At 36.0% G+C, this 17,272-nt stretch overlaps 1 protein-coding gene across 1 annotated transcript in view; it reads right to left on the bottom strand.

Annotated features, from left to right (window-relative positions):
• Positions 1–17,272, bottom strand: part of XRCC5 (X-ray repair cross complementing 5) — a 118,940-nt gene that overhangs the window by 59,146 nt on the left and 42,522 nt on the right. The window contains exons 14-16 of the mRNA XM_051983585.1: positions 10,114–10,310; positions 4,602–4,695; positions 1,945–2,014 (exon numbers count right to left, since the gene is read on the bottom strand). Coding sequence (XP_051839545.1) covers positions 1,945–2,014; positions 4,602–4,695; positions 10,114–10,310 — 361 coding nt within the window. The remainder of the gene's footprint in view (positions 1–1,944; positions 2,015–4,601; positions 4,696–10,113; positions 10,311–17,272) is intronic.

Genomic DNA, 17,272 nt, shown 5'->3' on the forward strand with positions numbered 1-17,272 from the left:
ATATATATTGGAATTTGAAGTCTTTGGGAGCTGCTGACTCACACACTTCATATTTCCCATGATAAGAAAGAAATGAGACTATGCTTATACTGCTGCTGCTGCTGACAATTTATAAAGATGCGCCTAAGAGAAGATTGCCTGATTTTGAGAGGACGTGACACGACTCTGACTCACCAAGTCTTAGACAAGATCAAATCTATTAGAGTAAGATAGGTAATTTGGTAGGATCTGGAAAGCTGCCATACAAATATAGTCAACCTTCCAAAACCAAAAAAAATACTCCAAGTATCCCCAAACCCCGATACTTAGGAAGTAGGTATAATTGAGTTTATTTATCATAATTGGGTTGGTACGGGGGTAATCATGAATCAGACCAACTAACCAAATATATGCACTGCACAAATTCTAAGTAGTTGGATCTCTAGACTGTGAAACAGACCTTTTAATACAAAACAGGTTAAGGAGATCCTGTAACTTCTCAATCAAAAGAGGTGAACAGTATATTATGATTAAAGGCTGAGGAGATCCTACTTCTCTTTAAACACAGATAATACCTAGCACACTGGGGATACCCCTATAGAAAATAAAAGACATGAAGAAAGTCACATGGAATGAAAAGGTCCATAGTATAATCTGTTCACACAGATAAATAGTAGATCCATTGCAATATTTAACTATAGGCTAAAATTCCAATGTTCTCTTTTAAAGCAACTGTGAATAAAACTCCAAGAAGCTAACACAAATGTGTTATTGTCTATACAACCTGCAAAAAGAATACTAAGTATTTTCCAAAATTCCTGAGGTTAGTAAAATGATGGCATTGACCTTAAAGTTCTCTCTTTTAGGCCAACCTCTGGATCCTCTACCAAAAATCAGGTCTGACTCAAAGGACCACATGTTACCTGTGAAATTCACCTAGTCATAATGGCCCTTAGGCAATTCCATAATAGGCATGTGTGTCCCAGGTCTGAGAAATAGTTAACACTAGAGTGACTCTGATAAGCTCAGTGCTACACAACTACAGTCACTTTTTAGGTGTTAAATAAGTTGAGCGAACAAAGAGAAGATACAGACACAGACAGACACCCCTCGTAATGCAATGTACAGACAAGGTTAATGATACACAATGACACCACCAAGAGCATCCTGCAATGGTGATCTGTGGAGGATGTTCAGCCTGAGAGAGAAAGCAGTGAGGGAAAAGGTTGCACATCTATATCTCACCCAGGTTACTTCTGGGTGACAGAAGAGGAATCCTTGGACTTTACAGGGTCTGAAGAATTTCAAGGATAATATAATTCAGTACTGAGAGGAAGAGGAGATTTCAGATCCACTCTCAGGCAGGACTCAGGCAATAAACTAGGTGTCACTCCCAAGGGGGGCCTGAACCAGATCAAAATGTAATCTGGGAAATATTTTAAATAAATATACAATAAAACACAGACAATACTAAGCTTTAAAATTAAATAAGCAACACACAGGGATCCTTATGAACAGTTTAATGGTTGCTGTTTCTTTTTGAATTTGACTACACTGGGAGAAACTAAACTGGTTCTTCTAAAGTCAAATCCTCAGAATTGAATCTAGTCACAGAAACCTTTTTGGTCCTATTTTGCATCATTCCAAGTTTTTAGAGAGATTGAGGGCTCCAACGGAGTTTGGGGGAAACTAAACTGAATGTTCCCAAGTTCTAGTCCATAATTTGTATTAATATGGTAACTCATCAACAAATTTTAACAAAGTTCACAACAACTCCTAGGAGTTCCTCTCTCCATGCTAGTTATAAAATATCTCTAATGAAGGATAATCTTTGTGATCCTTTCTGAGAAAAAGTACTAAATGAAATCCCATAATTCAATTCTGCTCACAGTCAAGATTTTAAATATGTTAATGCCATTAAATATCTATTCTGTAATGAGAAACTGGTAGGATTGGTCCATTTACCTTCCTTGAAGTTGGCGTTCTTTCGTCTCACTAGAACACGGAAGTTTTCAGCTGGGTTCACACTGCCAACCTAAAAAACATCCAAAAACAATGGCGCCTCAGACCAATTTTCTTCTTTTCCTGGCATCACCTCAGACAACATACATAGTTTAACATGGGTACATTTGCTCTTATGAAATAGAAGATAAAGGTCTTTCTATTTTCTTTTTCATGTCCCTATTCAAAAGCCAGCAGTGTCATGTAGCAGTATTCTATAGTCTAAGCTTTCATTTAACTCCCTTTTTATCAGATAGTCTTTCCAAGGGAGTCAGAAATAACTGCAACTCAAGCAACCAACGAGCTGAGCCTGGTTTCAAAATGAAGCAGCATAGATTGCTTACTCATCCCAGCACCCTAATATAAGGCAAAAATCATGTGATTCTCTAAATCAGATGTCAAACATATGTTCTGCAGGTCACATGCTGCCCATAATACTCCTAAGTATGCCTCAAACCAGATTAAAATATAAATGGTTAACAAAATAAATAAAAACAAGAAAACATAGACAATGTTACATAATTTTCAGTATACAGCCCACAAGGCTCCTGATGACAGCTAAGTGGCTCTCATTTCTCTCTGAGTTTTTAAAGCACTCTTCCTTTAGATGCTCTTGAATGGGACTGATTGGTTGAAGTTTTCTCAGTTTGTAAGACTAGGTCTAAGTCATATGATCCCTATTCCCAGAGCCAGATCAGGTTCTGGACCCTAAATTGCAGGAAGTCACATGTTCTCTAAAGGTTAGACCCTAAGCCGGTGATAGGAAATGATGTGACCCACAGGAAGCAGACGACACTGGTGACCATTGGTCAAGGATGGTTACTTCCTTTTAGTCTATCCAATGAAAAAGCTTATCTTTTTCTATTTAAATCCTGACAAGCATGAAGCTTGGACATTTTCCTAAAGTGTTGAGTCACGTACAAGTGCAATAGGAAGTAAACAGGCTTTGCCTGAGACTCCTGGAAGTGATTTCTGTGAGTAAACAGAGACTGCCTCGTTAATAGGAGGCCTCCTTCTCTGATTGGTTGTGTGGGTGACCTTATAGACCCTATTAAGCAGTAGGGAGGAGGAAGTTGCCCTCTTTGACCTGGTATTCAGTGGGAGTCAGCACGAGGTCAGTTAGGCAGGATGTGACCTCATGAACAAAAGATATTGAGCAAAATATCTATCAGATAAGAGCAAGCAAGTATGGCTTGCACATGGCTGTTCTCGAGCGCTCTATTGTGAATCTAAACCATCATTCCTATGAAATGATGGCCAGAGATCTCTGAAGACTCGGACAGAGGTAAGCTTGGTAAAATTGGTTTAAGCAGTGCAAAAGAGTGACTGGAAATTTCTCTGAGGGCCTGGGCATTGGGAGAGACTGGCAATAGTGAATACAGAGTGTAACAAGGATATTCACAAATGTAGTGAATGCCTAGAGTTAACATGCACAGAGCGAATGTCAAAAAACATAAAGACACTTGGAAGAGCATTGAATCCACAGCATGGCACTTTAAGATCATGCCTATGTTTCTTCATCTTGGCTCCTGGCTATCATGAGAATAAGAACCACTCAGCTCACAGAATGGGATGCAGGATGTGGTTCTCCAGAAGACAAACTTTTGCTACACGATATTAAAGGAATGTTTTCTTGTATAGGTATTCTTAAAAAAAAACAGTAAGGATAGGTTCTTACAGAGGTCCAGCAGTTTTTCCCTTGAAAATATGAGTAAAAGTGAATCTATATTTATAAATTGCACATAAATTTTCATTTCTATAATCAGCACTTAACAATATATCTTTTTTTTTTCTACTATTAGTGACTGGCCTTGAAATCAAGAAGTGACAATCTTATTTCCTATCAAACTTTTCCCAAAATAAAGAATCAATAGTACAGAGATTATAGTAGAAATGGCTCACAAGACACTATAAATACTCAAAAGCTGTTTCATTTTTACTTCCAGCCTCAAGATCATTATTAAACCTGCAAGTACTATAGAAATGTCTACTACTCTCACTGTTTTTATGTGTCTATTCTTTTCTCGTTTCTCAAAAGAATACTAAGTACCAGCTCCAACTTCTTTCTTTTTAAGAAGCTTCCTTTCATCATTATTCCTAATGTTCACTAACCCAAAAGCAGTATCTTTACATTCCAAGTATTCTCTCATTAATATGGAAAACGTCCACTTTCAGGAATCCTGAATTAATGGTGTTGTAGAGAAAAGAGCAGCATAACAAAGGCCATTTTGCTTAAGAATTCTTCATATGCAAAAAAGGAGACCAATGTCATTTCCCCTTGGCCAGAGTTCATCATTCTAACTAAAAGGAGAACTCAAAGATGAATGCAAACTCTAATTCACTCTCCCAGCAAGAATAGTCTCTGATACTAAAAGCTACTCTTCCAAGTAAGTCAATGAAACAACGGGCTGTACAGAGAATTTTCTGACTATATTTATCAAAAAGAAGAAAAGAGAAGAAGGACGTAAAGAAGTAGTCATTATTATTATTTTATACTTTAAGAGGTGAGGAATAAAAAGAAAGCAGGTGATTTGTCAGTGATATGGCTACTAGAATTGAGGGCCCTGCAATGAAATCCTTAACCTCTGACAAAATGAGGAAACAGTTAAAGACTTCCTTACACTGGTGATGCTGCCCTCAGCCAGGCTGGAGATACTAAAGTTGACTTCCCCTTCCTCAGTTTTGGCTTTTTTAAACACAGGTCCATCTTCATGGCTGGGGGGAAAAAAAACCAAATTACTTTTGCACCATACTACTTTTGTCTTAAAAAGAAAAAGAATCATAACTACTGGCAGGAAATGTACAAAGTCATTCTGCCAACCATTCAAAAGAGGCAGCTGCACAAGGGCCTTCTTCCCACCCAGCCTGCCTCCCTGACTGCCAGGCTGCAGCAGCCCTGGCTTTGTGAACCAGGAGTATAATCATTGCAATTAGCATTCACATCAAAACTCTCTTATGAAGATGAAAATATATTCACAGGTAATAGAAACTTAATTTTTAAGTAAGAACTCCAATACCTTTCAGATATTATTTGCAAGTGCCTGTTTCACAATTGATAGATATTAAGATCTTTCCATAAAGAGGATCTTTATGTATTATTACTATCTTCCCTCTATTAGCAGATAAGAGAGTTTTATAAACTTTATAAACTTAAAGCTATTAAAACTTGCTGGACAAACCTCAATTAAATATGCAAGAATGCCTTAAATTGTATCTTAAAAATGATTTTCAAAAAGCAACTTTCAATTTTTCTCTTCTAAATACAATTGTAGGCTATATTCTAACATGATCTTTAAAGTATCTTTACTTTAAGACAAAAAGTCCTACAAATAATATGTATGCTTTTAATAGTACATCTTAAAAAGAAAAAGCTTGTTAATAAGTAAAAATAAAAGTCCAAAGACATTGCCCATAATTTCTTTTCTGCTGCTTAAAAGGTGAGATTTTTTTTTAATCACAATGAACAAAATCAATTTGGTATAAATCTTACTGTCAAAAATGGTTAAATAAAAGCTGTAATCAGTAAACTATGGTGCAAGTACTATACTGGTAAACAACATGCTGCCATGAAACCTAAGCTTAAGTAAAAAAACTAAACTAATAAAGAGATACAGAAAAGTGGTAATCCTAAAAATAACACAATGGCCACTGGGAAGTAAGTCAGTGACATTTAAATAATGAATCACCTCTTATGGCCAAGTAGGGGGATTAAAATCAGAACAGCTTTATTCTTTCCAGAATCTGGAATAATAAATAGAAATGAGAAAAAATGAGGGCACAGGGTGAGGGAAGACTGGAGGACCTAACAGGGCTGCAATAGAACATACCAATCATCTTTCTTCATTGTTCATGAAAACCAAGAACAAATATATTGTAGTGGAGAAATCATGAATTTGGAGTTGGCAAAGCCTGAATTCATATACTGTCATGGCCTTGGGGAATTTTTTTTTTTTTTTTACAACTTCTCATCTGAAAAATGATAATATTGTACATAACCTATATCAGACTGCTTGCCATTAGGACATCTTGCCAGGGGAGAGAAGAGGGAAGGAAGGAGGGGAAAAAAAAAAAAAAAAAAAAGGAAACCAAAATATTATAAAAGTAAATGTTGAAAACTATTTTTATATTAAATTGGACAAAGTAAAATATTAAGTGGGGGAAAAAGATTAGTATTATTATACCTTGTACTATTTATCTTAAAAGATTGTTGAGGAAAACAACCTGTCAATATTAAATCACCATTAAGTGTGAATTAATACTAATATCAATATAACCAATAAATATAAAATATCTATTTGATAATTATAAAATGGTTTGACCTTGGGGGGGGGAGGTGAAAATACAAATGATATTGTCACTTGACCATCTCACAAGTAGGTTGATATCATTTAATAAGCACTCAAAAAGTACTCTATAAACCCTAAGTCAAATAATCTTAATAGTCATTTAATAAAAAATTATTAAGGAGCTATAATGTACAATATACTGTACTATGTGTTGTGAAGCATAAGAACATAAATTAAATATGGTTGTTCTACCCTCAAGAAACTTATAATAACACAGCAAGAGTTGATGAGATAGGCACACAAATTAAGAGGAGGCATAAGGGGAAAAGAGAAGTCCCAAACAAGAGTTTTTAAAGCTGTTTCACGTCTTGGGTTCCTCTGGCATCAGGTAGAATCCTAGAGACCCCTTCCCAGAATTAGTTTTGCTGCCCACAGTCAAAATTAAAGGAAACACTAAAGTTCAGTTGGAGTATAATGAAAATAAAGAGATCAGTTTTTTTACCCATCTAAGTTGATGGATCCCCCAAAGATCCACATACTCCAGGTTAAGAAAGCTTCTTCTAGAAGTGAGGAGAGATCACTTATCCTTAGAGATTAAGAAAAAAGCTTTACAGAGGAAACAGAATTTAACAATTCTATCCAGCATCTCTGTGAGGTAAGGAAAGGTAAAGGTTAATTAGCATGTCCATTTTACATTTGAAAATGTTGAGTGGTGATAAAGGGGGAATATGAATAACTCAATATCATAATGTGGTGAAACCATTACCAGAACTTAGATGTCCTAAAAGTCAAGTTCAAGAAAAGGACAGTCAATCATATTATAAGGAGAATTTTACTTTTTCAGATTATTAAGATAACTTTTAATGATTATCTAGTCTTGAACAGTGTTCTAATTGTCTTTTAACTTTTTTGATATAAACAAAAGAATCCTGGGATACATGATGACCTGTATAGATACCCCAAATTCCAAAGCACATTATTATTAGTATTGATGTTTAAAATGCTTTACATTTTGTGCAGAGTTTTGCTAACAGAAAGGATTTTGAATAGGTGAACATCTAATCCTCACAACCATCTGTGAGTCAAGTAGTCTAAGCCTCTATTGTTGCAATAATGAGAAACTGAGTCTCAGGAACAGAACATGATTTAACCAAGATCACAGAGGAAAAGAACTGGGAGGAAGAGATGGAGGAAGCCCTATGAATTCTAGCCCGGTGTTTGTAGCCATATTCTTAGTATTATGCTCTTTACTCAAGAGATATTTAGGCTTGATTTTATAATGAGAAAATGACTTAAGGCAGGAAGAAAAAGAAAGGTATCCTCAAAAACACTAATCCTATCTAACAAAGTGAAAAATAACAATATAAAAAGTACAATGGCAAATAGAGGGAAAACTTTCCAAGAAATTTTGGCATTTCTATAAAACACTGAGTTAAAAAAAACATTTCACACATACTTATTAAATGCTGACCCCTCCATCCTAGGTGTCAATTAATTGAACTATGTATAGCAAACCTGATGTCTATAGATGGATAGACTATTGTTGGCCAGTTTTTCCTTTCATAGTGAGATGACTGAGTGGTTAATTATAATGCAATTATATGAGCTGCTAATTATAAATTCCTTGAGGGGACATCAAGGTGTAGAAGAAAGAGCTCAGGGCTTTGGATTAGCCACTTACTATCTTCTGTGAACTTGGGCAAGTTACTTTTTTCCTGTGGATCTCAATTTTCCCATCCAAATAATGAACGGAATGGAATAGTCTGTTAAAGGTCATTTCCAGCTCTTAACATTCTCTAGTTCCACGCCTGTGACTTCCACAGAACCTGGCACTGGTCCTTGTTCATAGCACAGACTCAATAAATAAATGCTTGTTGAAGTGCTCCCAAGCCAGAGGGTGGGAGAAGAAAGGGCACATGGGCATGTGAAACTTCTCTGACATTCATTCAGGAAATGTAGCCGAACAACAGCTCCGTGAATGAACAGAGGACAAGAAACACAAGCAGGAGAGTTTTCTCAGGAGGAAATGGTACAGAAAGATCTGAAGTTGTAATCAAAGCATAGCATTAATAGTGTTTTGGGTAGGTAGGTTTTTTTTTTTTTTTAAGTAACTAATTTACATTTTAATCAAAGGAGGAAGAGAGAAAGGCCCATTTCTTTCCAATGATACCAGAAGGTAATAAAAACCACAGACTGAAGCTTTAAAATTTACAAGACTAACTCTCTCTTTCTCTCCCCAGGCCCCAAATCTCTGTCTCCCAGTTTCTGATTAATAAAATGACTGAAGTACAGCCAAGTGAGGTTATCTTGAGAAGAGAAGGAGTCAGCATTTCATTCAACTAGCCCCAAATGTTAATTCCAAAGGACAGCACAAAGAAAATATAATCCTATTAAGGGATCATACATAGAGAAAAGATCATGATGAAAATAAATGGTGAGAAATACTGGCATCTTGTGGGAGGAAAATGCATTTCTGGTGTAATTTGTGGCATATACAGCACAGACATTAACACCCTACAATTATTTCTATTCTGGCTAACCCAGTGTTATTAACTATAAAAACTCCCAAGAAAATAGAAATTTCTATATTAACATGAGAAATAATTTACAAAAATACTATTAAATCCCCAGGGTTTTTATAAATTGCCAAGGGAAAAAGAATCAACTATATCCTATGCTGGGATAGGGGGTGATTGATAAGTTTCACTTGATCAGTGGAAAGCATAGAAAATATCTGGAAGGAAAGGATAAAAGTAATATAGGGGTCCTAAATAGATCTTAGTGTGATGCCTAAAGAAATGTAGCATGCCAAGCAGAAAACCTAACTCTGGAAGAGATTCCCAATAATCCATCCATCTAGGCCCTAGAGAAACAAATGAATTCATTAGACAATCTTACCTTGCTGATTTACTTGAATCAAATGAAAACTAGTAAAAGTCTAAACACAAATTTGATAAAAGAGGGGAGAAGGTGGGGATTCTTAATGGCTACTGAAAAGCTCAAAGAAATATATTACTATATCTGACTTTTTTGGCTATCTAAAAACTATGAACTTATTAATGACATGATTAAATATATTCTTGTGACACTTGTAAAAATTGCTAGGGACAGAACATATATTTTTTATCATTTTTTTCTACTTTTTCCCCCCTGTCCTTTTCCTGACATTTTATTCCCCAACCAAAAGGGGCCATATAACACAAAACATCTCTCAAAGTTAACAGAAAAACTACAACTTAGGATGCCTTCTGCTTCTCTATTACATACCAGAAATGTCACATGTGACTCAGAAACAGAGAAAGCCTCCAATGTCACAGGCTAAGGCAAAGACTCAGAATCTGACTAGAATCTGAGACTCGGGCTACAAGTTCTTCCAGCAGCCAAGTAACACGGATGCGAGGCAGACAAACTCAAGAGCCCAGACACACACTATGGATGTGTCTACGGATGACCTAAGCATGGGGATGGAAGTTAACTGAACTTTAAAAATCTTTGATGGTAAGATGTCAACATTTTAATAGGGAGAATCTAAGTCCTGAAAGGACTTTTACGTGGAACATCCCAATTTTTCAGGCCTATTTTCTTTTTTTTTTCCTCTGAGGCAATTGGGGTTAAGTGACTTGCCCAGGGTCACACAGCTAGGAAGTGTTAAGTGTCTGAGGCCAAACTTGAACTCAGCTCCTCCTGACTTCAAGGCTGATGCTTTATTCACTGCACCACCTAGCTGACCCTCAGGTCTATTTTCATCAATTTTTCAGTGTTCATCTGTTACCATCCCTCCTTATCAACTGTCTGAATAATCTGAAATAAATGATTAAAACAGGACAGCACCAATCAGATGACTTACTTATCTTGAAAGACATCCTGAGCTGTTACTTGATCCCTTTTCTTCATGGCTTCAGTCAGAGGGAAAAGAGTCTTTATTTTGGAGAGAGGGGCTTGGCACTTAGCTGTCACCTCCTCAGGGGGATCCAGCATGTCCCAGATATGCTGTTGGATTGGGGGCAGAGGATCACTGGGGTGCAAAGCTCTATGCAGCAGGCACTATTGGACAAAGTTAGAGAGCATTCAGTTCACAAGGCAATAACCACCAGATAATTCATATCTTTTCTTGAGCATGGAGTTTCAATCTAAAACTCCAGAAAACCACATATGCAAATGACCTACAAAACACTGAGCAACTTTCATAAAACAATTAAAAGTGAATGTTGCAAAATTACAAAGAAAAAGCATGGTGCTCCCCCCCCCGCCCCAAAATGAGAGGTCACCACCTCATTCCTTTGCAGAACTGGGATACTTGAACACTATATTTTCAAACATTTTTTATTTCGATGACTGGTTGGCTAGCTATTTTCTTCTCTTGTTCCTCCCATTCCTTTAAAAATATTATTTGTCACATAGGATACTTCTCTGTGAGATGAGTACTAGGGGAAATTTTAATGATGCAAAACCAAAATTTATCAAAATTATTTTTTAATTGAATTGTTACTAGTACTATTGCCATTTCTTAGGTCACTGCATATTGATGCAAGTATCAGCATAATGCAGGTTCAGTCCAAATCAGTTCTCCAGTGCTCATGCAACTAACATCCTTAAGACCCACATTAGTGATTACTAATCACTAATACGTATGTTCTGGTGAGTAGCATTAGTCCTTAGCTGTGTATTGTCACTTGCCTATGAAAGTTACCACTCTATTTAACAAATAAGCTACCACCCCCTCCAAAAAAATATTGAAGAGAAAAATCCGAGCCCTCTTGGCCATTGTTTATACCTGTGATGGTTAGTAGTTTGAAAATGAGGCTGGAATACAAGATTACCTACTAATCATTCCTACCTTAAAGCAGTGAAAATTTTAGAAGTTATTTCAAAACAGCACAAACTAGATACAAGAAACTCTTGCAATTACAATGAGGTGTTTAAATAATAAAATGAAGAATACTCATTTAAGCATTATTTTCCCTGTAGTACAAGTAGTTTGTTATGTGCTCCTCTGTTTCCCTCCTCCCCTGGGTCAATAAAGCTAAAATAATCAAGATTATCTATAATTAAACATCTCATTGCCTAAGATACTCTTGAAATAGAAGCAAGGTGCTAATTTCTTCCAGAAATTTTACATGTTATTTATTAGACAACTAATCGACACTTCTATCTTCTTCCAGTCTTAGAATTCAACTTCTCCCTTATTTCCTCTTTAACTGCTTCATACACTTTTTAATGACCACAGGGCATAATCTTAACTAGAAAACAAAAATGATTTGGAATCTCAGGGCTTAAAAACATCATCCTAACTGAAGAGCTTCACTTCAATCCTGATGTTATAATATCCTCTTCCAAAATACCATTTCAAAAAGTTCTGAAGAGATTCTAATAATTCAAATCCTAACAAAGTATATTTGCCATATATTTTGAGTCTTCTTAAGAAGCTCAATTAGCAGCATTATGGAAGGTAGCAGCAAAAGTTCAGCAGAGAAAAAGCAAATGTTTTACTTCACCTCTTTTAAGAAAATTGTTCGTTATAACACAAAGTTAATTCTTTCCAACCGTTGTTATTTTTTCTGCCTTCCATAACAAAATATTTCTAAAAGAGGAACTGGTTTATTGAAAAACAATTCAAAAGTAATTTTTTAAAAGAAGAAGCAGGTGAGTTAAAACTAGGAAATCACTCATACAAAGGAATCCAAATAGCGGAAAGATCATTAGCTAAAAGAAATGAGGGCAAGAATAAAATTTAATTAACTTTGGAATCTACCCCACAATCCAAAATCCCATCTTTTATGCAGGTACAGTCTCAGCTATCTAGTAAAGCAATGGGCTGAAGGACATTTATCAGATCGGTCAGAAGATTAGAGGATAAAAAAATCCAAGAACCTGCCTTGCAGGCACTTAAATGATGCTCATGATAAATTTCAGTAGCTCTAGCTGAAACAAGATTATTCAATGATAAATTCTGATGAAAGGCCTTTTTTCAACAGTGAGGTGATTCAAACCATTCCAATGTGATGTGAGAACAAAGTTCTTGTGATGGAGAGAGCCATCTGCATCAGAAAAGACTGTGGGACTGAGTCTGGATCACAACATAGTATTTTCACTTTTTTTTGTTGTTCTGCTTGCACTTTGTTTTTCCTTCATTTTTTTTCTTTTTGATCTGATTTTTCTTGTGCAGCATGATAAGTGTGGAAATATGTATAGAAGAATTACACATGTTTAACACATACTGGATTATTTGCCATCTAGGGGAGGGGCTGTAGGGAGGTAGGGAGAAAAAAATTTTGAACACAAGGTTTTGCAAACTAATGTTGAATAATTGTCCATGCATATGTTTTCAAAAAGAAAAAGCTTTAATAAAGGGGGAAAAAAAAAGCTTTAAAAAAGGGGGGGGGGGAGTTAGCTGAGACCATTTGCCACTACCAAAGTAACCTAAAATAATTATCTCCCCTCTCCTCTGCACCCTATCCCAGCCAAGTGGAATTTCCAAAAACAATGAGACCTCAAATAACATAACCCCTGGACATTAAACTCCTTTACAATAATAATAAAATAGCTTTGCAGGATGTTTTAGATGGACTACCTCATTTGATAACATTTATTGAATTATATTTTTAAAATCATGAAAAGTTATTATGCATTAAAAATAATTAACTGTATAACCTCTATTCCTACCAAGATACAGTATTCTTTATTGTCAAAATTGCAGGGTTTTTTCCATTTCCCTCTGCTTCTTCTTTCTGAAACTTTCCCTCATCTTAATGACCTATCTTTTCCATTCATTATTGATGAAACTCCTATGTCCTTTTCTGTCACTCTTCATTAGCCAAAAAAAAAAAAAAAAAATCCCATTCATTTATTTGTACTTGATTGAATACAGGAATAAAGCAGTATGGCAAGTGCTGTTTTGTTTAAGAATTCTTTATATGTCAGAGAATGCAACCCATTTCATTTTCCCCTACATATAATTCATCATTTTAATTAAAAGCACTACTCCAAAATGAATCCAGACTTCAATTCCTTCTTCCAGTAAGAATGTCAGATAATGAAAACTACCCTTTGAAGCAGGTCAATATGTAGTATAGATAATTCATCAAAATGAAGAAAAGTGAAAGAAGAAAAAATAATAGTAGCATTTTTCTTCCTATTTGAGTTAATAAAGAATGAGTTCAAGTCAAATCAACAAACATTGACTAAGCACTTACACTATGTAGGTGCTGTGCTTTTGAGTCTTGCCTGGGCTGACTGACAAGTCACCTAACTTACCAGCGTCCTAGGCCACTCACTTAGACTCTTGTCTTTTTTTGTATTCCCAGTTTGAGTCTTAAATCAATACTTGTTAAATTACTAACCATAACTTGCAAGGAAGGTGTCAATTAGCTTTACCAGAGGGAATTTTTTTCATAAAAATGATATCACAGCTCTTCTCTATCTAGAAGGAAATTCCTTAATTTCTGCAAAGATAGGGGTTCTCCTATCATGGATTCTCCTGACAGTGTGGACTCTAGAGATGTCTTTTCAAATATGGCGTGTGTGTGTGTACATACACATATAGATGTAATTCCCCCTCCTCCAATTATTATGTAAAGATTATTTTTAAATTTTTTTAAATTTTGAATTGCAAATTTTCTCCCTTGCTTCCTCACCTCCCCCTATTCCGAGATGGTAAACGATTTGATATAGGCTATTCATGTTCAATCATGGAAAAGATATTGCCATCATCAATCATGTTGTGAAAGAAGATACAGAACCAAAGAAAATGGAATGCTTGAAAATTCTCTTCATTGAATATCTTTTTTTTCCCCTGAAAGATTATGCTCAGTTTTGCTGAGTGAATGTTAGTTGTAATCTAAGCTCTTTTGTCTTCTGGAATATTATATTGTAAGCCCTCTACTCCCTTAATGCTACATCCTGTGGAATATTCACTCTGGCTCCTTAATATCTGAATTGTTTCTTTCTGGCTGCTTTCAGTATTTCATCTTGGTTTCAGAGTTCTGGAATTGGTTATAATATTCTTGGGAATTTTCATTTTGGGATCTTTTCCAAGAGATCAGTGGATTCTTTCAATTTCTATCTCACCCTCTGGTAATAGGTCATCAACATAGTTTTCCTTAAGGATTTCTTGAAAGATGTCATCCAGGTTCTCTTTTTGAACATGGTTTTCAAGTAATCCAATAATTCTTCAATTATCTAGTTTCCATGCCGGTTGTTTTTCCAATGAGATATTTCACATTATATTCCACTATTTTCATTCTTTTGATTTTGTTTTATCATTTCTTAATGTCTTATGAAGCCATTAACTTTCAATTGCCCAATTCTAATTTTTAAGGAATTATTTTCTTCTGTTAGCTTTTGTAACTCCTTTTCTATTTGGCCAATTCTACTAGTCAAGGAGTTCTTTTCTTCAATGAATTTTTGTACATCTTTTTTCCAATTTTTCTTCTGCTTCTCTTGTATGATTTTAATCTTTCTCAGCTCCTCCAGTTCTTTTTGGACCTGATAAAAATTCACATTTATTTTTGAGGCTTTGCAACTGGGCATTTTTTTTTTTTTTTAATGCTCAGGCAATTTGGATTATGTGACTTGCCCAGGGTCACATAACTAGGAAGTGTTAAGTGTCTGAGGCCATATTTGAACTCAGGTCCTCCTGATTTCAGGGTGGTGCTCTATCCACTGTGCCACCTAGCTGCCCCACAACTAGGCATTTTGATATTATTTTCCTATTCTAAGTTTTTGTTTTAATCTTCCCTGTTTGCACAGTGGCTTTCTATGTCAGGGTTTTTAGTTGTTGTTTTTTTGTATACTTTCCAGTATATTTCTCGACTTCTAAGATGAATTCTGCTCCTAGCCTGAGGGCACTGTTTCCAAGTTTCTTTTGCCAGAGGCCTGGCAACTGGTCTGCTTCAACAAGGTTGTGGAAGGTCTTGGTGCTGATCTGCATTGGGGCTGGCTGGTTGTTAGTTCTCCTTTTACTCAAGCAAGACAGACTTTCCTGTAGTACTTCTAAGTTGCATTGGGCTAAAAAATTTGTTTCACTTTATTTTTTGTAGATTCTGCTACTCCAGAATTTGTGCTGAGGTGCGATTTTAAGTTATCAGGAGTCGAATTTTAGGCAAATGCCTGCCTTTTCTTTACCATCTTGGGTCTGCCTCTTATCAAGCTTAATATCTTAACTGTTAAAACAAAATATATATGATTACAAAGGAAACAAATTATATTAAATTAGTTTAAAAAAATTTTTTTTTTAAATTTGTGGGTTGGAGACTAAAAATTCTTGTGTTAAAGTGTTACTTTAGCCAGGCCTAATTATCTTAAACTTTTTAATCTATAATTATAGAATGGCTTTCCATTCTTAAGCAAAATTTTATATTATCAATAAATAATCATTGAGATTTGGGGAGACAAGAAGGATGGGCACCCTAAAATATAATGTGGCTCTCAAAGTATATCCAACATGGTCATTTTATGGGGATTTAAAGGAACTCTTTAAAAAAAAATCATTACTTATTTTTAGTGTTCCTTTTTTGTGTTAAGGTCCAAATTCTCTCCCTTTTTCCCTTCTTCTCTCACCTACAAAGGCAAGCAATATAATCAATTACACATGTGAAATCATACAAAACATTTTTATACTAGTTACACTGCCAAAAAAGAGCAAGAGAGAGAGACAGAGACAGAGCCTTGCTTATAACAGGTACTGTTAAATTAAATTGAAATAGTTATTGAATTTCCACTTTCAATTAAGAAATTTCTAACAAAAAAGTGTTACTGGAAAACATCTTTGTTAAGAAATATTACTGTACTACATTTCACTAAATTTTTTTCTTTTCTTTGAATGTAGAAAGGAACCGCATCATTCACATAAAAATGCCAAGAAAAAAGCCAAGAGACTGCAGGTATAAAAGGAATAAACTTTTTTCTTAAACATATTTAGGAGAAAAAGCTTGCCCACTTTTTTTTCTTGCTTTGGCTCTTCTGTAAGTTTTCTTTCTTCCTAATTGCTGTCAGAGGTAAAATTCTTCCAGTCACTGTTAAAGACCTTAGCTCAAAAAGTCCAAGGACTCCCATTACATCCAGGGCAATCTCCAGCCATCCTGATCTCTGTTGGGCACTGAACCCAATGGCTCTGAAGGGGAAAATGAGGCAAGTGCTACTGCCCAGTTTTCCTCACTTCAATCCAATTCACTTGCGGGTCATGGCGTCACCTCCCTGATATCCTGGTCCTCTTGGAAAACGAAAGACCAACAATCACTACAACCACACACAACATTCAGATGACCAATCTTGAGGTCATCAGCGTCTCGCTTTCCCTCACCCCACATCTGCTCAGCTGCCCATTTGTTTTGCTCCATCTCTTCATTTCCATGGCTGTCACTCTGCCCTTGGACTATAATACAAACCTTCTATTCAGTCCCTGCCCTAGTACAACCTCCACATGGTTACCAAGGTGATTTTCCTGAGAGCGTCTGATCATATTACTGTTAACTTATTACAATAAATTCCAGTGGCTTCCTGACAGCTTCCTGACACCCTTAGGATCAAATAGAGCCTCTTATAACTGTCACTCTAATTCCTTCCCAACACGGCTCAAGCCTGTCTTCTCAGCCTTGCTCTTCACCCTCCTACAATCCATGGCAGATGTTTCTGAGGTCCGGCCAGACAGCATGCTACTTCTCACCATGAAACACTCTCTCCATTATCTCTGGGCTTTTCCCCAGCTGATGCAACGTCCCAAATCTTCCTGCAGGGGTGCCCGCGTCTCCAAATCCTTTGTCTACTTCAAACCCAGCTCCAGCACTGGCTCCTCCACAAACTTTTCCTGATCTCCAGCTACTAGTTCATCCCTCACAATCTCTGCCTTGTATTTTATTCTGTATATACTTACATAAAAAAGTCACTTAATCTCTCAGTGCTCTAGGCAACTCACTAAAACTAGAAATTGTAGAGAAGGTGGTAAAGTACATTAATCAGGAGAATTTCCTCATCTGGGAATTCCTTACTGCCAAAGAAATCACAGGTCT

This window comes from Antechinus flavipes, chromosome 3, assembly GCF_016432865.1.
Source record: "Antechinus flavipes isolate AdamAnt ecotype Samford, QLD, Australia chromosome 3, AdamAnt_v2, whole genome shotgun sequence".
In the NCBI taxonomy this organism is placed as follows: Eukaryota; Metazoa; Chordata; class Mammalia; order Dasyuromorphia; family Dasyuridae; genus Antechinus; species Antechinus flavipes.